Below are 24,708 nucleotides of genomic sequence, written 5' to 3'. Positions count from 1 at the left end.
ATTTATATTTATTTTACTCAGATTTATAGAAACATTTAATTCTACCGATCTACCTTTCAAATGTAAAAACTTACCAAATATAGCAGTTATCGAAAATTAATTTATCTTAACAAGTATAATCCCAGAATTCATGCATCATACAAGCAACAAATACTCTGTATATAATTGCTCAAATTCGGGGTTGGCCAACCTCAAATTGTTCTGACTTTAATGAATGGTCATAGTAAAGCCAATGAGAGACTGAAATATAATGCAATTGGCAGCTGGCTACTGTGCACAAGGCAGGCGTTCCTAGTAGTAGCAGTACTCAGTGAATATCTGCTGATTTGGCAAGGGCTTTAGTTCACAAAGTTCGTGTCTTACTGCTGTTGCCTAATCAGTGGAGACAGAATTAGCACTAGCTAAATCGTCCATGTGCTGCCTGGAGGGGTTTGCTGAGGGTAAGAGTCTGAAGAGAGAGATTAAGCAGTCTTCATCCTGCTAAAGTGCTGGGCATCCAGGATTAGAGCTCTAGGGCAGAGAAATCCAACCCCAGCCTGAATGCAAACCTAAGCACCAGGGCATTCCCGCGTCGGGGATTACCAGGCACGCTCTGCGTTTCAAACAGATCCTAGTCTACACTTTGACTCAAGAGCATTTCATCTGCCGTAGCAAAGTGACCTTGGTTCATAACTTGTCTACAGGTTTCTAAAATAGAAGAGGATACTCTGAAAATGTGAAAGTTAATATTTAAAGACTCATGGGTTGATCCTCTGACTCAGTAACCCCAAAATGGTGAGTCTGTAGAAACCTAGATTTGGAACTTCAAGTATCTACCCAACTGATGAAGTGAAAGATCTGGTCAACCCCAGAATATTCCCTTGAAAGAGTCCGATTGTATTTGCTTTAAAATATAATTTAGTTTAAGACAGTGAAACTATGTATGATACCATAACAGTGGGTACATATCATTTTACGTTTGCCAAAATCCATAGAATGTACAACACTAAGAGTGAACCCCAAGGTAAACTGTGGACTTTGCGTGATAGTGATGTGTCAATGTAGGTTCATCAGTTATAACAAATGGACTACTCTGGTGCAGGATCTTGATAGTGGGGGAGGCTGTGCATGTGTGGAGGAGAGGTATATGGGAATTCTCCCTACTGTCTACTCAATTTTGCTGTGAACCTAAAACTGCTCTAAAAATAAAGTCTATTAAAAAATAAATATATATATATAATTATTTTATATATATATATAATTTGGGTCATATAAAAGATAACAGGAATAACATGAGAAAAATGTGTCTAAGTCCATTCATGCTGCTATAACAGAATACCACAGTCTGGGTGGCTTATAAACACAGAAGTTTATTTCTCACAACTCTGGAAGCAGGGAAGTCCAAGATCAAGGCACTAGCAGATTCAGTGTGTGGTGAGAACCTGCTTCCTGGTTCATAGATGGCCATCTTCTCACTGTGTCCTCACATGACAGAAGGGCTGAGGGAGCTCGCTGGGGTCTCTTTTCTAAGGGTGCTAATTCCATTCATGAGGGCTCCACCCTCATGACCTAAATCACCTCCCAAAGACTCCATCTCCAAATACCATCATATTGGGGATCACCTTTCAACATATGAATTTGGGGGGGACACATTCAGTCTATAGCACTAGGCAGTGATTTTTTTAAAGAAAATTTGGGCACCAATAGATATGATAGTGATAAATAAATAAGCGCTTGCTCACAAGTTCAAGTATGAAAAGAAACTAGGGAAGCCAAGTGGAGCCCAGGGCCATAACACTCAGGTGTGGCAGATGTCAATGACTCATTGTCCTCCCCAGGACCTCCATGTCCACATAGGGACATTTCCCTAGACTTGGGAATAGTTTACATTTTGGGTAACAATTTGGTGGATTGATTAAAAAATGATAAACTACCATATCAGAATTGTAACAAAATTTTACAGATTACATTTAACCCCCCTGGCATTGCAAAAAGAAAGCCAGACCCGAGCACCGTGGAATCCAGAACAGGTATAGTACCAAGGACGGCTTTAATGGTAAACTAGATGAGACTTGTTTCTAATGCCTCATTTCTTCATCTCCATTGGCCTGATATCCTTCAGTTCCCCACTTATTTCACTGAATGCATGACTAATGGTGGAAAAAATCCTGCTGTGTTGTTGCAGACAATGGACCCTACAGATCCTCGTAGAAATATGCCTATGCCTGGTGAACCTGGTAGTCCAGAAGAAAGGCATTTGTGCCAGTTATCTAGTGGGATGACATTAGAAGGTAACTACATTGCCTCAACAGCACAAGACGAGGTTGCTGCCATACCCATATCCCCTCGGCCCCCTTCTGAGTTCACCTGCAACCATGGAGGCCATTTCCCATCTCAAGTACCTGTATCTCTCAGCTTCTCAGTCAAGGCTTTCTCCCGCACCATAGGAGCTTGTTGGATCTAGCTCAGGCATAACCCAAATGCAGGAGAGAATTGTGCCCTCCACCAGCGGCTGACAGAGATCAATGGGTAAATGGCCAGCTCTTTGTCTTACCTTTGGACAATTCTGAGGTGTGTACCACAAGGTTTCTTAGAGAGTCCCCGCAGGGTTGCCCACAGTGGAAACTCACACATTAACTCACCATTTATTGGCTTTTCCCTTCCTGATCGCACCCACTCCCTCATGTGGGCTTCCTGGGATCACCTGCCAAATAAACTACCTCCACTCAAGTCCATGTCTCAGGCCTGCTTTGGGGAAAACTCAAAGTAAGACAGTCTCATCTACTTTTGGTGACTAATCTCCATGGCATTTCCCTAAGGTGACCTGTGTGAGGAAGTAGGATGGTCAGCCTTTAGGCAATGCTTGCTCTGGAGGGATCCTGCCTCACTCCCTTTCTTCCTTCTCCTTCCTCCTGATTTGTCTCAGGCATCACATAAAATGCAAGAGGAGCACTACATTTTATAGCTTCAAAGATTCTATCTCATTCATGGGTAAGTTCAAAGTTCTGCCAGAGACTGTCAATTCATGACACAAATCAAAGTTCGTGAAATGAAAGACCAAGTTGTGTCCCACATTGTTCTGCTGTGTAATGGACTAGGAGGAAGAAGGTAGCTGTGCACTGAATCTCATGTAGAGGACCTGAGATTTCAAACCACGGAGCAGCGTCCTCCCCAGAGTTGCAAGCCTGTCTCTGACATGTACCCAGTTTCCGTTCCTCATTGGCATTCTCACCATGGCCGGCAGATATTTTTACTGTAATCTTGACTGGTCTCTAGACGCTCTAAGACCGGTATCAGAGAGGAAATTGTATTGACCTCACAGAAATACAGTGAAAATAAATCCACATAAAGAATGTTTTAAAAAATATATGAATGGCAAAAGCCAATGTTCGGTGATGCATGGACTTGAATTTCTAATTTCATCAGTAGGTTTAGGTCCGAAAAGACACTAAAGAAGTAATTGTTAATTTAAACACCATTATATTTTTAGTTTTTGAACCATATGAATGTATTAACTACTTTCAAAATTAAATCCAATATGCACACAAGAAAGAAAGATCATTACTTTGAAAAGCAGAACGTTTTCTTTTTTTTCAAACATAGTTGTAGGTATCTCAGATTTTTTTTTAAAAAGTGACAATTGAGAATGAAAGAGAAGCTAAAATGACCTGTTTGACTAGTACTTGTTTAATATGTAAAATTATTCAAAAGATATTAATAATTAACAAGAAAATATAAGGCAAAATTTTATCCCTTTAGCAATGATCCCTTTTTCTAATCACTAGGTTCTGAAGATAAATTTATGAATGCTTATGCTCAGGTGTGTTTGGATATAACTTGGTCACTTATTCTAATTAGATGCAGTCTCATGCAGTCAGCCTATATCCACTTTAATTAGATACATTTTTAGCCGTTAAGAAGATTTCCCTTCTCTTTTCTGTTTTAATCTTATCAGCCAAATAGGAATATTTTTCCAAAGACTGAACATATGGGAGCATATATGCATCTGTACCTCTGGATATATAAAAATCAAAATAAGGTCTAAGAAAGGAAGTTGGTATTTTTGGCATCTTGCAAAGCTGGTTTAATTTTACTATTGCAGTGTGGTGTGGTATGGTATTACCTGTGGACTCTGCAACAGATTCCAAGAACACATTGATAAAACACTGACTTCGACAATTGTATTTGGTGCTTACAAAGGAGGAGTTTTTATGTAACTAAAAGCTTGATGTAGCTAGTCTTCCCAAGAGTTGGGAAAATACAAAAGGTGTTCATTATGTTCAAGAAGAATTCAAATAGTTCACAAAAAATAGAGTTATTTGTTAACATATCTATCTGATTCTTTTCAGAACTCCATCAGTGGCGAGAGATATTGATGATAAATCCAATGATGGCCTTGAACCCTTTATTGACAGCCTCAGGGCAGCCGAGGATCCCACTGGTTCCCTCACCATTTGAACCTCCAACTATGGATAGGTATTTCTCTCCAATATAATACTCTGGCCAAAGGAGCAAATGGATAATCATTAAGTTTTTGAATAATGTTAACCCCAGTGTTGTTTTATTGTCTAATGTTGTTTCAGTGAGCTGTAGTAATTTATGTCAAGATACCCTGCTGGCTGCCCCTTCTACACACTTCCCATCACTTCCCCTTTGAGACTTGCTTGACATACTCACTTAGCAAATAGCTAACGAGCACTTACTATGTGACAGGCATTGTGCAAGTGCAAACATTGGTGTGGTCTGCTCAGGCTGCCATAACAAAATACCACAGACCAGGTAGCTTGAACAGCATAAATTTATTTCTCACAGTTCTGAAGGCTGAAAGTCCTAGATCAAGGTGCTGGCAGGTTTGGTTTCTGGTGAGACTTCTCTCCTTGGCTTGCTGAGGCAGGGAGGCCGCCTACTCCCTACGTCCTCACATGGCCTCTTTCTCCTGATGTCTCTTCCTCTTCTTAAAAGGAAACTAGTCCTATTGGATTAGGGCCCCACCCTTATGACCTCATTTAACCTTAATTAGCTCCTTAAAGGTCCTCTCTCCAAATACAGTCACATTGGAGATTAGGACTTCAACATATGGATTTGAGGGGAAGAGGGGGACACAATTTAGTCCGTAACAATTAGGTCCCTGGATTTCCTGTGATAGAACAATTTTTTCTTCTCAATAAAAGTGAAATTATCAGTACTTAGGTTGTACACTCTGGCAGTTTCCTATCTCCCCTTCTTTAGAATATTTTGACATTCTGAGGAGGAAGTAAAAGCCATTATTTATTTTGTTCATGGAGCCTGAACAATAAAGTTGGACTTCTAGAGACCACTGAAGTTTGGCAAAAGAAATAAATTGTCTGCTGAGGTTGTCAAACACTGATCCCAGATGACAAAACCCAAGCCAAAGTATGTCCATTAAACGAGAAAAGAATGGTGTGGCCAGAACAGTATGTTGGTCATGGAAAACAAGAGAGCAGTATTGATTTGATTAGATCTTTTTTTCCAGACATCTCTAAAACTTTCCCTTCCTGCTTTCTCTGTTGCATTGTCAGTGGGGTCAATCCTTCCTTAGTAGTCCTTCCTTTTTCTTACCATATTTCTACTTACACCAATAATAAAGAGTAGAGTCTGCAATAGAGAATGCAGGACTTTTGTACTTCATTTTGGGAAAAGATGATAGAATCCCATAAGCAATAAAAAAATCGCAGTGCTTATGCAATGGAAATTTTGTACAATTTCATCTTCATTTTATTTATCTTTATATCTTTTTTCCCTAGGGATTTATTGCCTTACACTGTACCTCCAACTGACCCAAGACAGTTTTGTGTTCCTTCCCAATTTGGATCCTCTGGTCTACCAAATACAAATATGCCGAACCTGCTGTCCAACCGTGTCTACTCAGGTATGAGCAATAGATGGCTCTCATCTGTGGAGCCGCTGTGAACTGGGTGGCGGCATTAAGCTTGCGGTCAAATTTACTGCTAAATTTTGGAGGCAGAACTGTATGGTGGTTATACTTGCAGTTTCTGCAGTTGCTACTTAGGTTTAAATCATGGTTCCACCATTGTGTGACCAAGTGTCAGTTGCTTAACTCCCCCAATTATCAACTTACTAATGAACAACATGAAAATCTGCACTATTACTATCTGTCTTATTTTACACGTGAGGAACTGATGAGGCCTTGAGGAGATGAGATCTGACATTAAAGCGGGTTGGGGCAGTTTATATATTGCCTGATAGGTCATAGCGAGGACTTGCCTTTTATTCTGAGTGAGGCAAGAAGCTTTTGAGGAGTTTGAGCAAAGGAGTCACGCGGTCTGATGTATTTTACCAAGATCACTCTAGCTGCTGTGTTGGGGACAAACTTGACAGGATCAAAGTTCTGGGGATAAACTGATGAAAGTTAATGTGCTATTAGAACAGTCAAAAGATTATGATGGATTGGGCCTGGGTGGTGACAGTAGAAATAGGAATTATCTTGCAGGTAGAAACAAGAGGATTTTCTCACAGTTTAGATATGAGATGTGAGAGAAGGAGAGGCGCTATGGATGACCTCAAAAATTTCGGTCTGAGCAATCAGAAAGGTGGAACTGCTATTTACTGAGTTGAGGAAGATTGTGAGAGGAACAGAGTTCTTGGGGTGGAAGAGACAGCATAGGCTCAGTTTGGCTTACATTGCATTTGAGACGCCTAATAGACAATCAATGGGAGATGTCAGAAAAGCAGCTGAAGGTCAGGGAGCACTTCTGGAGACAGCCTGGAGATATAATTTTGGACGTCGTCAGCATATACAAGACTAGATGAGATCATCTGTAGCAGGAGTGCAGATAGAAGTTAAAAGGATGATCCCTGGGACATACCAACAGGGTCGAGAAGATGAGGAGGGACAAGCAATGGAGAAACAGAAGGAGCAACAGTGAGGCGGGAGGACACCTAGGCAAGTACAGGGGGCTGGGAGCCAAGGGAAGAAAGTGTCTTAAGGAGAGAGTGAGCAACTGTGTCAAGTATGCCGCTCACAGATAAAGTAAGACGAAGACCAAGCATAAATATATGACTAGATTTAGCCATGTGGAGGTCATTGGTGATCTTGCTAAGAGCAATGTCAGTAGAGTGGTGTCAGTGAAAACACGACTGGTGGGAGCTCAAGAGAGAATAGGAAGTGAGAATTTCCTCACCATATTGAAGATCAAACATCTTTTCTCCCCAAAACTATATTCATGAGTTTCTGTTTGTCCGTGCTCTTCAATTCCAATAACTCTTAAGAGCTAGGAACAATGTGAGTGAAAATCTTGATACAAAACGAAACATGATTGTTGTCAGGTCCAGTGAAGACACTGGCCTGCCTGGATTTTAGCATGTTGCCTACTTCAGTGCATGGATCCACTGAGATGAGATTGGGCATCTAAGCAAGGGCCAGATGTGAAACTAGACACACCCACTGGAGTGGTCCTAGGACCAAAGAAGACAGTTGTCCTGGGTGGAAGCCCCATCTAGCAGCAAGAATCCAGTAAATGTACAGCCCAAGGTTATAGGCAACCAATAAATAGACCAGCGAAATAGTTGCACTGCTGACTCAGAGTCCTTCTTAGTGATGAAGAAGCCAGAAACTGCCAATATTTGGATACAAACGGGCAGGTTGACCCCCTGTCCTAGGGACATAAGTCAGGTCTCCCACCTCAAGGCTGAGGTGTAGGAGAGTAAGTAATGGCAAGGTAGGACCTCAGCCCTATGGAAACTGAGCTACTATGTAAGTTAGCAAAATGTAAGCTAAGGCAGAGATCTATTTAAAAAACTGGGATATTAGGTTGAGAGTAGATTATTACAACTGGATTAGCACTAAGTTTGATGTCATCTTTGGGAAAGGGAAGGAAACTTGGAATAGGTTTGATGAGTCTAGATTTCAGAGGGTCCTAAAATTCAGGTAATTAGAATGGTGCCCTCTACACTGGACTTCTCATGCAGACTTTCTCTGCATCTTTGGGCATTACACCATAGGCTGGCAGTTTCATGTATGCCAGCTGTCTAAAGGAGGATATCTTGAAGCCATTGAACTATAAAAATATAGAGCGATAGGGGCTGGCCCCATGGCCTAGTGGTTAAGTTCAACACATTCCGCTTTGGCTGTCCGGGTTTGTTTCCCGGGCATGGACCTAAACCACTCATCGGCGGCCATGCTGTGGCAGTGACCCACGTACAAAATAGAGGAAGACTGGCAGAGATGTTAGCTCAGAGCTAATCTTCCTCAAGCAGCAAAGAAGAAGACTAGCAACAGATTTTAGCTCAGGGCAAATCTTCCTCAGCAAAAAAATAAAAATAAAAAATAGAACTTCAGAGTTAGAAGGATTTTTAGAGGTCACCTCATCTAACCTCTGAATTTTACAAATGACAAAGAATCTCATAAAAAAAGATAGATGTAATATGGTTTCTTTCAAGATAGGTTATTATTAATAGGAGTTTAATGAGCTCTACTCACTTGGTACACAGCAAGTATAAGAAACACTTCTAGACTTCATGATACTTACCTTCTTGTTGGGGAGAACAGATTTACACATGTAAAACTATCATTGAACAAAACTATGTATATTAAGCACAATTTGTGCTTCTGTTATTATAGGAGTGTGGTCTGTAGACCTGTGCTGGTCTGTGAAGAGTTTGTATAAATAAATGCATAAACAGAGAGTAAGGGCTTAGAAACTTTTACAGCAATTTGACAAGGCAATTTTATGTCTGTTAATCTAATAATTTTTAAAAACTGTGCTTGTATTTGTCCTTGTTTTCATTTCCATTTTCTAAAAAATCATTTTATTGTATTTTTTAAAAGTATTGATCCATGATGGGTTGGAAATTTAAAAAGAAAATAATGGTCCTTCACCATAGACGGTTTGAGAAGCATCAGTATAGACTGTAAGTGCATTAGGAGTCCAGAAAAAGAAAAAGTCCATAAAAGCATGAAGTTACCAGGCAAGAATAGAGCCTTGAATTCTGGTGATGCTGCCATTATTTCAAGACACCTTGGAAGGTTGACACAAACAAAGAATGTAATTGTGGCCTGACTCCATTGAAATCATTTTGGAAAAAGTATTTGCCTCAGATATATCAAAAAGTCCACAGAGAGGGCTGGCCCCGTGGCTTAGCGGTTAAGTGTGTGCGCTCCGCTGCTGGTGGCCCAGGTTCGGATCCCGGGCGTGCACCGACACACTGTTTCTCCGGCCATGCTGAGGCCGCGTCCCACATACAGCAACTAGAAGGATGTGCAACTATGATGTACAACTATCTACTGGGGCTTTGGGGAAAATAAATAAATAAATAAAATTAAAAAAAAAAAAAAAGTCCACAGAGAGAACTTTATGTTTTATCCACTTAAATCAATGCATTTATTTCCAGGTATTTCAGTGCATCGAGATGCATTTAGTTGCTTTTTTTTAAAGGTCAACTAATTCCTCTTGTACCAAAATAATTTAAAAAGCTATCAATTTTTACTTCCAAGGTAGGAGATCAAGAGATCATAGTCCATTTCATCTTTTTTCCTTCTGAAGTATGGCAGGAAAACGTTGCCTATCATGAGACCCATACTTAAAGAAAAAAAAAGCTATCTAGTGTCATCACACCATCACCAAAGCGGCTCTAAAATGCTAAACAGCAACGATCTGATACCGTTTCCAGCATTGTGCTCAACTGGTGGTTTTCTGCAGATACTGTCATAAATCATCATATTTTATTTTATTATTTTCAAATGGATGTTGTTAATTTGTTTGTGGGGTGGCATGGTGGTTTTCTTTTTTAAGGTTGGGGCATTTTACCACCTGAATCCGTAAAGGCAATGGCTAGAAGGAATGAAATGATTCAGAGGCAGCATACTGCCAGGTAACGTAGCAATGTTGTTTTATTTATTTTCTATTCATTCGTTTGTTTATTCATTTGTTTTATATATAAAATATATATATATATACACCTTTATATACACATTCATTCATTATATTTGCATATTGTTGTATTTGTATATATTATGTTTGTGTATATATACACACACTCTGATTATATACATATATACATATATGCACACACTCTGATTACTTACAAAAAGTGTTTCAGGAATATTACAAAAGGAAACATATGCAAACGTACACAGGTTGGTGACGGATAAAAGCAAGATTAGAAATTACATAGTGAAGCTAAGTCTACAGATCATGATACTTTGTCAAAGTCTCATAATTAAAATGCCTAGCTGTGACTCCTCTGAAATTCATATTGGCATTTCTGTCTTAAATGACTTCAATTCCGCCCAAAGATAAGAGCCAAGCTTGCCAACCCCCCTTCAGACTACAGCCTCAGAGCCCAGACAGCCCCATGTCAGCCCAACAGTGGCCTTCAGCAGTAGTGAAGCACAGCAATAACGACTAGGGTATGGCTGGGGGGTGAGAGAAGGCATCAGTCAGTTTTCTCGCCACTGAACCTTAAGGGGTCCAAATGATGACCAATTAGCAAAGCAAAGTAAGCAAACAAACTAACGAGTCCTCCCCCTTCCCCCGCCCCTCACCCCTCCACTTGGGTTAATTTGTAATAGCTGAGACTTGCATTGACTTATTGTGTTTCTTGAGTTCCACTAAAATTGCAGGGTTTTAAAAACCTCTTCCCAGAACGTTAGTTTCTTTGAAGATTAATCTCTGGCAAGAAACAGCTCTGTCTTTTTTTTTTTTTTTTTTTTTTGGTGAGAAAGATCAGCCCTGAGCTAACATCCATGCCAATCCTCCTCTTTTTGCTGAGGAAGACTGGCCCTGAGTTAACATCCGTGCTGATCTTCCTCCACTTTATGTGGGACGCCGCCACAGCATGGCCTGACAAGCGGTACGTCAGTGCACGCCCGGGATCCCAACCCGGCCACCAGCAGCGGAGCGCGTTCACTTAACCGCTACGCCACGGGGCCGGCCCAGAAACAGCCCTGTCTTGCACTATCCCCACCCCGGCTAAATGTGCCACGTCTGTTAGAGGTAATGCTCTAAAGACTGGCCTCGGACTTGCATTGTGCAAGTCAGCCAAACCCTTCACCCTCAGATCTTACTCCAAACTCTCCTTCCCAGTGGCTTTGTGGGGGATTTGTGTTTCCACCTAACAGACTTCAGATACACAGGAAATCACAGGTGCTACTTTAGGGAAGGTAGAGGGCCGTTAAAATTATATTTCTAATGGTTTTCTTGGGTTGTATAAAATATTGTTTTGTTTTTAGGATGGAAATGGAAATGCATGCCGTTTACCAGCAAAGGAGAATAGAAAAAGTTAATCCCAAGAGACTAGCAGGCCTAGGGCTACCATTCCTCTGTGGCTCCAGTATCCCAGTTAGCCCAGCCGCCTACCATGGCAGAGGCTTGCTCCCTGCCAGTGACCTGCATTTTCACAGAAGTGCCCTGAGAAACCTTCAGGGGAACCCCATGCTAGTGACAACTGGTCCACGCTTTCTAGAGAGCTGGGGGCAGAAATGTCGTCGTCTCAGGAGAGGTACAGGGAATCAGAAAGTTCTAGACAGTGATAATGAGAGCTCCAAAAGTCAAGCAGAAGAAAAAACCCTAGGTCAGACTCATGCTATTCCCTGTGAAGAGGATGAGTATGCAAAAGACCCGGAAAATGAAGCTCTCAACCATCAGAAGTCCAGCAAAACCAATGAAAAGCCAGTTACAGCTCTTGCCAACACCTGTGGAGAGCTGGAGATCACCCATAGAAAACCCTGGGGAGCTCATGGTGCTCTCCTTGAAGCAAAGGCCTGGGACAGTGACAAAGAGAAGGCTTCAGAGCAGATTTTTGCAGCCTGTAGTGAAAAGACTGGGGTTTACCCCCCAGTTCCTCAACCACCTCTGCCAGGTGGGTGTCCAGGGGCCAATGGCCAATGGCAGATCCTCATGAACCACAGGTCATCAAGTCTCTTAAGTTATTATATGGTGTACTGTAACCATTGTATTTCTTTTTATCCTTCTTTTTCCTAATCCTGTTTAGAATTATCTCTTCTTGAAGACACTTTAATGTGTTAGTTCCAATCAGCCATGTCAGTGAAACTTGTCTCTATTTATAGATTGCTATATAGAGAATTTTCAGCAAAGGCTAGGAAGGTAAGAATGAGGAAGGATAGGAAAACCTACCAGAATTTTTAATTAAAATTTTAATTTAAAGTACTGTTAATCTCTTCAACACATAATAGAGAGGCTTCTTGCTTAAAAGCATGAATTCCATCTCCCTTGTATTTAAGGGTAGAAAAAAATAGATGATTAAACAGAAGCATTAACTTTCAGTGCCCATTACTGTTATAATAACTTCTAACCTAAAAGTATTAATGCACTAGCCAAAAAAACACACTGAATAGTTTTCTAGAACTTCTTTAGATAAAAATATTTTAAAACACAGGGATTTGGGGGGTCTGAAATCTAGCCACCATACCAACTGCTTCCCTTACAAAATGTTAAATTGCCATTTTGATGAAGATGTAGCTAAATTTTTGCATCACCTAGAGAGTGTGATAAATCACAAAACATCATAGAACATGGTAGTGTTAACCTGGAGAGTGAAATGCACAGAGCATTTCTATTGGAATCTGAGAGAAGCTGGAGCAGTTCTGGAATTTCTTTGTTTATTTACGATAATGCTGTCATTAAAGATCCTTTGGAGGAAGAAAAGAAAGGAGACAGCTAAGCTTTTTAGAAAACATCTCTCAGTAACTCTTAATGTCTTTTAAGGAGTTTATATATAGATCTATATAAAAGGACCACTCTGTGGTAATAGAATGTGAGGAAATTACTGTAACTATACACAAAACTGTGCACTTCCCCCTTTTCCCTGGAAATTTTATACCACAAAATAATTCCCTTTCCACTTTAAAGGAACACACACACTGGTTACAACTGGGGAAAATCTGTCTTTGGATGAAGATATTCAGAAATGGACCGTGAATGACGTGCACGACTTCATTAGTGGCCTTCCAGGTTGTTCAGACTATGCTCAGGTGACTAAATATTTAAGAATTTTCATAAAAATAAGATACTTTGAAATATGGTTCCTTCATAATGAGTTCTGTCAAATTTGCATTTTGCACCTAAAGAGGATTCCTAATAATCTCCCCTTTTTACGTCATTGGCTACCCTGGGAAAGGAGCCTCTGGATGGTGGAGCTTGGGTCATGTGCTCACACCCCAGCTGCAGGGTAGGCTGGGAAAGCCAGTGTCTGGCTTTAGTTTCTGTTCCATTAAGACCCTAAGAGATGGGAATTCCCCCTAAATTAGGAGATTCAGAGGCCAAACATCCAAAAAAAATGAGAAATGTTTATTCCGTTTCCTACTTGCCCACATAACAAACATTTTTGGGGCACATACTTCTGTCCTAGAAGTTTTAGGCTACTCAAAATAGGTAATAGATATCTGCTTTATTCTAAAAAGGACAAGAAGGCAATAGATCTGAAAAGCAGGAAATTATTTTTAAATTCTATATGCTGGGGCAATATACAAAATTGCATACACACATTCAATCTGGTAGATAAATAATATTTTTTAAATTATAATGAACTGTCAGGAAAGTTGGAAAGACTAGTTTTACTCTTATGGGAAAACTGGTGACAAAAATGATGGTTTGGCAACTTGTTGAAGTTTATGTCAATGCTACATTTTCATGCATATAGTGTGCTTTTTCAAGGGATTCAATAACACAATTCCAAGCAACAATGTGCCTATTAAATCTGGTATCATTATCTTTGGTTTATATATTAAAGGAAAAGAAAGCAAGGAAGTGACATTATGATTTAATGACATCATAATTAACTGATGTTAGAGATAACTTTTTTCAAATCTTGGTTTTGTAATAATATTTTCCTTCGGTGTAATGCTGTTAATTCTTTTTCTTTTTTTCTTTCTTTTTTTGTTCTGTTTATGAGACTTATGGAAAAATGATATAGAGAGTAGTAATTAAGAGGATGGCTTATGAAACCAGAAAGTACAAGTTCAAATCCTGGCTCCCACTTTCTGGACATGTGATCTAGAACAAGTTACCTCTCTTCTCTGTGCTTCAGTTTTTTCATCTGTAAAATGGGGATAATAGTATAATACACTCTCAGAGGATTGTTGTAAGCAGTAAAGAGTGCCTGGCACCTTGTAAGTACTCAATAAATGCTAATTTCATCATTATATCAGAGGCTCCTAGAGAGACCAGAATGACAAGTTACTTATGAGGCAAGTTGTATTCTTCAAGTCACCCTCTTTGTCTTTTTGCATACTTGATAAAAATTTTTGTCCTATTGTCTCCTATTCAATGAGTATAACCTTATTATTTTATTATTAGTCATTAACTATGGGTTAACCACTTTTTAAATTTATTCTATGCCGTTTACCAAGTACCGCATCAACCACCGGTACAATGAAGTTACCAAATTCTGATAACAGCCAGAAACACGCAACCCTGTGTATAATGAACACGTGATTGCTAACTTCTGATGGATTGAATCTGTTTGAACTCTCATAATTCTTAATCAGTCAGTGATCCACAGTCATAAAAGTGCAGTTTATAATAACCACTCTTGTAATAAATAATATTATATGCATTTCATACTTTATCACCCCAAATGTCCTCTTATGGGTACACAGAAGTCACATAAACACGAATACCCCAAACTTTGCTGACTCATTATCTCTCCCCAACAGGATGTCAGTGCTCCCTTCCCCATCCCAAGAAATGGTGCAATTATTTCTAGGTGTTTCTCAAATATGTTTATGATCAAGTCCTGCTCTTGTTTCCTCATTAAAGTCTACTCCCTACCAGTGACTGCTGAGAGATCAACTGCCAGAATGCCACTGCTCTGCTGGGCACGACCCCGCCGTGCTCGGTGACGGTGTTCTGCACAGAAACAGGGGAAGCCCTGGACGCACCTGGGTGCAGTCTGGGTGCAACAAGCCCTGAAGAAGCACAGCTTGTGCACAACTCTCACAAGGACCCTGTCTAAAATGTTCCAGTCAGTTTTTACTCACAGCCCCTGGGACTAGTTGGGGTTACCCCCACTGTCTCCTCCCACCCACCCCAGTCCTCTTCTTCCTCACCTCTGCCTTAGGTGCCTACTTAGCAGCCTCCCACCACCTGCCTCCTGTAGGTAGGAAAAGAAATTAAGAAAAAAATAACCACAACTGAAACCCAAAGCCCCTATGCAAATGAGCTCTTTTAAGCAGAGAGAGGGTTGGTGGCTCAATGATTAGGGACACCCAGGAGACCCTGCAACACGTTTTGTTCGTTCTAAGTAAATGTCTAGTTCAAAGAACTCAGCAGATAAAATATTCTCTCTTTAAAAATAACTGAAATTACCAAAAATATGTGCACATTTATATTGGTGCTCTTAGCCTAAACTGCTCTTGTGAGAATGAATGGGAGGGACATCTTCTGAGTGACAGTGGCATTTTCTACCTCTTTGCGTCAGGCCCAGGGTTCATCTGCCATGGCTGAGGGTTAGACCCGCACACATTTCAGACCCTGGCTGCCAACCTACCTCTGTTTGAAAATGTATCCCTGTGATTACTTGTTCTTTGGATGCTCATTCATGGTCCCTTCACTGCCCACTGCAATCCCTACAAAGGAAAGAGAAATTAAGAAAATTTCCACCATTAATATACTTAACTATTGTCCTCAGCACTACTTTTTTTTGAAAGGCAATGGAATTAAGCAGGGAAAATCCTAGATCAGAATCATAAACTCTATGTTATTTTACAAGTTCTCCACTGGCAAGCTGTGCTTCTTGGGCAATTCACTTAACCTTTGCTACGTTGGTTCTCTCATTTATAAAAGATCATAATAATAATGCTTACTCTTCATTGGGCACAGACTATATGCCAGGTACTGTACTAAGCACATCAATTAGATTATCTCCTAAACTTAATCTATTATGTAATTCTGCAAAGAAGGTATTAACCCTATTTTGCAGCTGAGCAAAACTAAGCATCAAGGTGGTTAAAAGAATAAATACTTGAAAAATGTGTATGTGACCACAAACCTAGCTCTTTCCATTATAATTACTCTACACTGAGGATACTGGGCCATATGGTTTCCAGTCAAGGGTACCTGGGCCCCTAGGAGTTCTCAAATGTGGTAACATGGATTCTTAAGTTATTCTTGGTATTTAAAAAAATTTAAGAGAGATTGTACAGTTTCCCAAGATAAGGCTACAAGACTAGCTCAAATTCAGCTTTTTTGCTTTCGCCCAAATTAAGTTAATTCATATTAGCCATTCTATGATTTGCTTAATTAAAATAGGAAAAGAAATAATTACTTAATAAATATGGTTGTAAATAACTACAATCTATTAGAACACAAAGTTCCTCGTACAGAAGCTTCCCAAGAAGATTCTATTTTTCAGCCAGTTCCGAGGCAAGGAATACATAGTGGAAACAAGACAAATATGTTTCATTTTCTTATGGAGCTTATAGTCCAGAAGAGGGACGCCAGGAAGGGATTCCACATCAGTGTGACCGTGCTATGAGAGGGCAGGTACAGGAATGGTGGGAACACACAGGATGGCCTCGTGGCTTCCTGAAGGAAGAGGCATCAAAAGTGAGACCTAACGGTGAGGAGTTTACCAGCTGAGGGGATGTTAGGTGGGAAGGAGGCAAAGAAGCAATTTCCAGGCAAGGACCAGGAGCCAGAGAGAATTTAGCACAGCTGGGATTTTGAGAGTAGTTCCCAGTGACTAGGGAGCCAGGGCCAAGGTGGGAGAGATGAGGATGGCAAGATAGGAGACTGAAGTGGGAGAAGGGACCAGGTCACAAAGAGCCTTGAAGACCCAGTGAAGGATTATGACTTTATCCTGGAGGCACTAGAGATTTTAAGCAGGAGTGGCATGATTGGGTTTATAATTCAGAAAGGTCACTCAGGTTGCTTTTATGAAAATAGGTTGAAGGAGACAAGACTAATGGGGAAGATTCCTCAGATGAGCAATAATGGAGTTTGATCTAGGATAGGAGCAATCGGATGGGCAGATAAGAACACTATCTGAGAGATAGAATTGGCACAATTCAGCTTCTAAGTTAAAGGTATACATTAGGGAGCCTTCAGTACATAGAGAGACACTCACTGAAGCCAAGAGAGAGACTGAGATGAATCAGGAAGACCAAAGAGGACCTGGGTCAGAAGCCCAGAGAACCCTAACACATAAGGGTGAACAAAGAAACAGTAGCCACAAAAGTGACTGCAAAGGAAAGGGCAGAGGGTTCCCAGGATGGAGAAGCCTCACGAAGGCAAGGGAAGAGCATTTTTCGTGAAGGAGTAGTCAATAACGTCAAATGCAGTCAGGAGCATAAGAAATATGAGGACCGAAAAATATCCATGTGCTTGGTAACAACAGAGACCAGAGACCCAGAGGAGAGTAGGTTTAATGGGCTGGTGAGGGTAGAAGTCAGACTCCTTGAGACAGGAATGACTGGGCAGTAAGAACATGGAAACAGGGAGCATGAAAACTCTTTTGAGAAACTGGGCTGGGAAGGGGCCGAGAGACATGGAGCAGTATCTAGAGATGGAGTGAGGAAGCATTTGCGTATTTTCATTATTATTGCTTGTTGAATGATCGTGGAGACCGACTTAAATGCCAATGGGAAAGAGCCAGCCGAGGGGAAGAGAGGGGATTGTCTATTGAGTGGAGCCCCAAGGTGGGAGGAGTGAGGACCCACAGCCTAGGTGGAGAGATTGTTTTTAAACAATGAGGGACCCCTTTTCCACCGTATCAGGACAGAGAGAGAAAATGTTGGTTTTTAGGTTTGTTGGGCAGAATTAGAGGAAGTTCTTATCTACTGGTTTCTTTTTTTTTTAATCAGGAAGTTATATGATCTGCTGAAAATGAGGGAGGATTCTGTGGGGTCTAAAGTTTGAGGAGTGTGAAGAAAGCTTGAGCTAGAAGGCAGAGAAAGCTCGGCAGATTAGGACTGCCAGGCAGGGTGAAGTGGGCGAACGTGAGATGACGGTACTACCCATCTGCCCAGTCTTTTCTACCCATCTCTTTATCTGCCTGGAACCTTTGTCCACCAGCAGCCTTCCTCGTTTCTGGAAGAAAGGAAGGCATGGTCACATCCACTGCACAGTCGGAGCAAACAGGCCCTGCTGGAAAGTTCCAGCATCACAGCTCTCACCTGCATTTCCTGTCCTCCCTTTACTGTTCTTGTGAGGGGGAGGCAGTGGACGGAAGGCACTGCACCTGTAAATGTGAGAGATGAAATTTGCTGCGATGTCTTTTACCTGCATCCCTTTTCTGAGACTATCTGCCCGCTCATTGATTTGTCCAGCAATGTTTATTGCACGTCTTCTGCTGTGTGCCAGCCACAGCGTTACGGGTACGTGGGCAAAGGCGGCACGGCCCTGACCTCAGATAGCTATTCCAGGTTGCAACTGAGTCCTATAAACAGAGACTTACCACTCCAAAGGTTGTTAAAGAGCACAAACAACGTGATACTGGAGCACAGAAGAGAGAGTAACTGAAAATAAGAAATTTTATGAATTTTTGTGTCATCCTCAAGCAGTCTTAATGTTTCCTCCAAAACTAAAATATCTATATATAAAACAAGAATTTTTTTTAAAAAAGACATGTAGACAAAGTTAACACCTTTCGTATTTAATCAGGTATTTAAAGATCACGCAATTGACGGAGAAACATTACCATTACTCACAGAGGAGCATCTTCGAAGCACGATGGGATTAAAGCTAGGGCCGGCACTAAAGATCCAATCCCAAGTAGGTGATTTTGCATAACTAAATATGTATTAATGGTATGAAGCTTAAGAGAAATATGTTACTTTTATTTTGTTGCAATATTATTAATACCTATTGAACCTCTTTATTAAGCACTTCCCCTCTGTGGGTGGGGACATGATAGAAGGGAGGGAACCTGAAAACATTGGATGGCGTGGTGGTACACGTTTCTGGGAAGGCACCAGTGTGCTGGTAAATGTTTAACAACTAGCTCTCTTTAAAAACAAAACTGAACGCTGATTTGTAGCATTTGTCAATTTCTGTAGTGTAAATACTCCCAGAGTGACTGACAAACTCCTAGTGTAATGTCACTGATACAGAATTGGGAAGAGACACACAGCAGCACCCCATTTGAGAGTATTTTCACCATACGGATAAAACAGGTGTAAACAACCTCAAGAGCAAGATAATAATAAATAATAATAGTAAAATAATTAGGTAAAAACAATTAAGAAGTGATGTTTTGGGTATTACTTTAGTTTTCAATATAATTCATTTAATTGTGAATTCATATAATTTAATTTTTAAGAATGACATGTTTAGGGGCTGCCCGGTGGGGCAAGTGGTTAAGTGCATGCACTGCACTGCGGTGGCCACGGGTTCGCAGGTTCGGATCCCAGGTGCGCACCGATGCACCGCTTGTCAAGCCATGCTGTGGAGGTGTCCCATATAAAGTAGAGGAAGATGGGCATGGATGTTAGCTCAGGGCCAATCTTCCTCAGCAAAAAAAAAAAAAAAAAAAAAAAGAGGAAGATTGGCATCGGATGTTAGTTCAGGGCTGATCTTCCTCACAAAAAAAAATTAAAAGGGCCGGCCCCGTGGCTTAGCGGTTAAGTGCGTGCGCTCCAATGCTGGCGGCCCGGGTTCGGATCCCCGGCGCGCACCGACGCACCGCTTCTCCGGCCATGCTGGGGCCATGTCCCACATGCAGCAGCTGGAGGGATGTGCAGCTATGACATGCAACTATCTACTGGGGCTTTGGGGGAAAAATAAATAAATAAATTAATTAATTAATTAATTAAAAAAAAAAAAGAATGGCGTATTTAACAACTGGATTGCAGATTTCCTAAAAATTTAATAACTGGCTCTTGAGGGCGGGAACAAGCCAGCTCCAGCACACCACTTCTCACCACCTCCACTGCTTCCTTCTGGACTAAGGCACCGTCGTCTCTCATTAGGTTACTGCATTAGCCTTCTAACTCTTCCCCCTGCTCTGCCCTTGCCCATCCAGAGCCTATTCACAAAGCAGGAAAGAAGGATCCTTTGAATACATAAGACAAATCATGTCACTCTTCTGCTCAAAAGTCTGCAAGAGCTCCCTATTGCCTTCAGAGTAAAAGTCAAAGTCCTGTATTATTTGCACTCCTCCCCACCCACCACCACCCTTAACTTCCTGACCTCATCTTCTACTTCTCTCCCCTTCAATTACTGCTTTTGCCCGCCCGCTAGCCCCTGGAAGCTGCTTGAACATCTAGGCATGCTCCGCCACAGGGCCGTTCCCTCTGCCTGGGATGCTCTTGCCCCTGATATCCTCCTGCTCTGCTCCCTCATCTCCTTCATCTGTGCTCCACTCTATCTTTCCAATGAAGCTTCACGGTGCGCCCTATTTAAAATTGCACGTGCCTGGCCCCCACGTATTTTCCTGCTGTCCTTGTTTCTGCTCTTCTCTTTTTCCCCGTAGCACCCATCACCTGCAATCATACCATATAGTTTACTTATTTGTTATATTCATGTTTATTGTTGATTTCCCATGCCCCAACGAGAATGTAAGCTCCATGAGAGCAGAGGTCTTTGTGTTTTATTGCCTGATGTATCCTTAGAAATGCAAGATCCATAGTAGTTAGTAATTATTTGTTCCAAGAATGAGTTTCCTAAAAGTGAAACCTAGAAGCATCAACTAATTCTTCCCAGAATTTATACAGGACTCTATCTACCTCAATGCATGTTTATGCCAGGAGCTGAGATTTCAGAATGCCCTTCAAAAACCATTTTTATTTGCCTAAAATGTTTAGGATAAAGTAGTTCTTTATTTCTAGTGCAAATACTTTAATGTTTCCATTGGCATTCTTTTTTTCAACTTTTTATTTTGGAATAACTTTAGATATAGAAAAGTTGCAAAGATAGTACAGAGAGTTCATCCAGCTTTTCCTAATGTTAACATCTTACATAATGTGGCACATTTGTCAAAACTAAGAAATTAACATTGGTACAATATGGTATTCACTTTTAAATAATTTGTTTATTTTTTTAGTGAGGATACTATATCTCTTGGCATACTTACAATGACACTGCATGGTTTTTTTCTCAAATCAAATTTTCCTTGGCTTTGATTTATCACTTTGGCTTTTTTTTTTTTTTGGTCCTTATAACATGGCCAACTCCAAGTCATTCTTAATCTTCTCCTCACTTGCTGTTAGCATTACCCCCCTACATCATTTTCACGAGGCTGTAGTCATTTCCTGTACTCCCACCTGATATGTATAAGTGCCTCCAGGAAGCCCAACTGAGCTGTTATATCCCAGGCTCCATCTGCCAGCATAACAGGACAGGACTCCCACAGAACCTGGGAGGGAAGGTCCAGCTGATGCCAGATGTTCAACCAAAAAGAACAGTTGTAAAGTCCTTGGGATTGGGAATGTCCAGGGATCCAATTGAAGCAGTAGAATTGGAAGGTTCTGAGTAACATCTGGAAGACCCAGGAGGTGAGCAGGCAGGAGTTCATCAGTGGATAAGATAACAAAGTCGCAATCTCCAAAATGGGAATCAAGGGCAAAATTCCCTGTCAGTGAGCCCTGCTAAGAAGAAGGAAACCCACCCTCCAGAACAGAAACTTAGAAGGTGGGCCAGAACTGTGCATACAGGAAAAGGGGTAGGAGAAGAAAAAGTTACTGGAATTTGAGAACTCCCAGAATGGAGAAAGCTGGCTTTGAGCTGTGACAATGTGAACCACATAGAAATCTCCTGGGTCCCATTCAGGGTCAGGTTTGTGGAGGAGTCCAGTGGTTAGCACAGGGACACCAAGACCCAGAGCAGCCTCGTTTATGTCTCAGCACTGAGCCAACTGAAGGCTAGCTGTGTGCTGAGGCTGCCTAAAGAATTCCAGCCTCAGCCGGGAGAAGGCCTGGCTGGGTGTTGGTGGAGGTGGAGTGGGGTTGTCTGTGGGACCTTTTGGGGGACCATTGGAAAAGGGCAAGGTGGAGTGAACTCAGAGGGAAATAGATGCATGTGCAGACGAAACACAGTAGAACCAGGAACGGGAATTGCAAAGTTACTCCCACTTTGATATCTAGTTTTACAGCAGTAAACGCTGTATGATTCCAAGAGAAAGAAAAAGCCCACCATGTCCTAGAAACATGTCCCCTACAACTATATAGATGCCCCATGCCTGAAATTACCTCAGCCTCCTTGCCATCTGTGGCTAAGCAGAGTACCCTGGGTTATTGAAAGAATTCACAGACTTGATTACTATAATTATTCTGTCTTCAAAGGTATCTCAGCATGTGGAAAGTATGTTCTACAAGAAAAGTCTTTCACTTCCTACCCATACAAAACAAGCATTTGATCAACCTGCAGAGACATTCCCTGTTTTGGATTCTAATTCCTGGGGTGATACATTGGACATTCCTTGTTCCCAGGATATACTAATTCCTAAAGGAATCCAGCAAGATACCATGAGAAATTAAAACCCTTGAAAAGCACGAACAGTCTTAATCAATTTTCCAAAGAGTCTAGGATACTCTGAAGGGTGTGTGAGTTTCGCAGGACCAGATGGAGGCTGAGAGGGAGAGAAAGCCAGCCCTCCTGGAGCTGTCTTGGAGGAGGCCTTGCCCAAGAGGCTTCCTGAAGTGACCTCAGCACAAAGTGGTTGGAGGCGTATCCTTGGAAACAACTACTAAATGAAGGAGAGAATTTGCAAACATCAAAAAAGCTACAGTTGGATGTTTCCACGAGGAAATCTATGAAGAAGACAAAAGAGCCAATACTGAAAAAAAGAGCTCCTTACCTCTTTTCACTCATTTCCCATCCCTCACCCCAGAAAGAGACAGAGCCAACCCAGTGGAGTCAGAAGAAGGATGAAGAGAAAGGGGAAAAGTACAAAATAGAGAAATAAAGAAGCTGACCACCAGGCCTCCACCTTTTCTCATTGCAGGCTTCCAGGCTGATGCAGGCCCATGCTAGGGAGGGGCAGAAGCTTTAACCTTAAAATTGAGCGTCTGACTATTACTCAGCATTTTCTTTCCTACATGACACTATGTTATGACTAAAAACAACTGGAGGACTCCTTATTATCTGAGAGGGAGATGAAAAGTCATAGTCCCCACCTCAGATTTCACCCGAGGCCTGGGGTAGAGTTATCTCTGCAAAGCAGGCTTGAATTGGCAAGACGGAGGAGAGAAGATTAAAGTGGGTTTCTGCTCGTACCCTGTGGAGTCCCACACTTTCAACTTCACATTTAACAGAAGGCCTCTGAAAAGATACAAAAGAAACTGAAAAGAGTTTGCTCAAGGTGGGGAGTGTGTGACAGGGGTGTGAGCAAGACTTACTACATACCCTCTTGTACATTTTGAATTTCTATCTACGAGAAGGTATTTTCTATTTTTAAAATTTATGTTTAAAATAAAGAAACTGTAGTAAGCAGCCTCTAACATGGCCCCCAATGATCCCTGCTTCCTGGTGTCCGTGCCCTTGTGTCATCCCCTCCCCTTTTGGGTGAGCTGACTCTTCTCTAATGAATAAGATGTGAAAGACGTGACGGGATGTGACTTCTGTGGTTTCTATCTGGGGTGCTCTCTCTCACTCTCTCTGGAATCCTCACTCTGGAAGAAGCCAGCTCCTATGTCTCCAGGCAGCCCTGTGGAGAGGCCTGCACGAATGAACTTGGAAATGAGTTTTCTGAGGTCTGCCAACAGCCACATGAGGGAACTTGAGTTGAAGGAACTCCTCCCTGAATCAAGCCTTGAGATGACTATACACTCCTGTCCACAGCTTGTTGGGCCCGAGCCAGAGGCCCTCAGCTAAGCCCCTCCTGGATTCCTGGCCCTCAGAAACTGTGAGATAAGAAATATGTGTTGTCTTCAGCCACTAAATCTTGGAGTAATTTGTTTCACAGCAATAGATAGCTAAAACAAACAAATAAATTGCAGCAATAAACATATGGAGCATGCTACCCACCTTCACTTTTTGATTTGGGAGGTGAGTTTTGATGTCATTTCTCCACAAACCAAGCTAATTTAGTTGAGCTTTGCTTTCTTTCATTTTTAACATGAAAACAGCAGAGGGTTTTTTCTGACATAAAATTATATTATACTATCAAATATGCTTGTAACTTGCTAGTTTACTCTCTTTGGAGAGACAGAGAGAGAGAGAGAAATAATTCCCCCAATTTTCAAAATTTCAAGAAGTTTTGTCACGTGACCTTTCACCTGCTATAATTTTCAGCATGCAGAAGTTTCATAAGACACCAGGTGTGAGTTAGCAGATGTTATGGTGGGGGATAAAAAGAAAAGCTAATTGATATTTTTAGTGACAAAGGAATCCTGTGCTTCAATCCATATGCTGACTTTCGAGCTTCTTATTCCTGTTAAAAGAGTCAATTGCATTGGAACCTGATTCACCTGAACAGATGTGTCTCAATGTTGCTGTAAGGAAAATGTTCTGATATACCATCCTGGCACCTACTATCACCAAGAAAAGCGCTGTGCTTAATTTTAGATCCACGCATAAAAAAAGAACCAGAGGACATATGTAAAGGAGGTTCTCCTCAGCTCTCAGCACGCTTCACTGGAAGACAAGGAGACCAAAATTGCTTGTCCATACTAAGATTGCTTTCTTTCCAGGTTAATGACTCCAGGATACCTTTTAACAGAAGACTCACTTGAGTAACAGAAATTATTTTGGAGGCTGAAAATTTTACTTATGTTATCATATAGAAATAGTTTTTTAACTTTTCTCTAAACTTTTAACATTTCTCTAAATGCTACTTTACTCTTGAGCATAC

At 41.2% G+C, this 24,708-nt stretch overlaps 1 protein-coding gene across 1 annotated transcript; it reads left to right on the top strand.

Annotated features, from left to right (window-relative positions):
* Positions 1 to 2,167: 2,167 nt before the first annotated feature.
* SAMD7 (sterile alpha motif domain containing 7) lies at positions 2,168 to 22,393 on the top strand. Its single transcript, XM_014783202.2, has 8 exons — positions 2,168 to 2,270; positions 4,329 to 4,455; positions 5,745 to 5,869; positions 9,753 to 9,831; positions 11,192 to 11,820; positions 12,831 to 12,952; positions 18,582 to 18,692; positions 22,199 to 22,393. Exons 1-8 carry the CDS (start codon positions 2,168 to 2,170, stop codon positions 22,391 to 22,393), a joined length of 1,491 nt encoding a protein of 496 aa, XP_014638688.2.
* Positions 22,394 to 24,708: the final 2,315 nt, after the last annotated feature.

This window comes from Ceratotherium simum, chromosome 15 (genome assembly GCF_057802395.1).
Source record: "Ceratotherium simum simum isolate JZ-2026a chromosome 15, ASM5780239v1, whole genome shotgun sequence".
Lineage (NCBI taxonomy): Eukaryota > Metazoa > Chordata > Mammalia > Perissodactyla > Rhinocerotidae > Ceratotherium > Ceratotherium simum.
The sequence above is the reverse complement of the archived record's forward strand: the minus strand, read 5'-3'. Positions and strand labels throughout refer to the sequence as shown.

Bases quoted from the DNA above. Each gene is read 5' to 3' on its own strand.
- SAMD7 (XM_014783202.2), top strand. From the start codon at position 2,168: ATGGACCCTACAGATCCTCGTAGAAATATGCCTATGCCTGGTGAACCT. The intron at 12,953-18,581 runs GTGACTAAATAT...GTATTTAATCAG, and splicing joins GTTGTTCAGACTATGCTCAG to GTATTTAAAGATCACGCAAT. The intron at 18,693-22,198 runs GTAGGTGATTTT...CTGTCTTCAAAG, and splicing joins CACTAAAGATCCAATCCCAA to GTATCTCAGCATGTGGAAAG.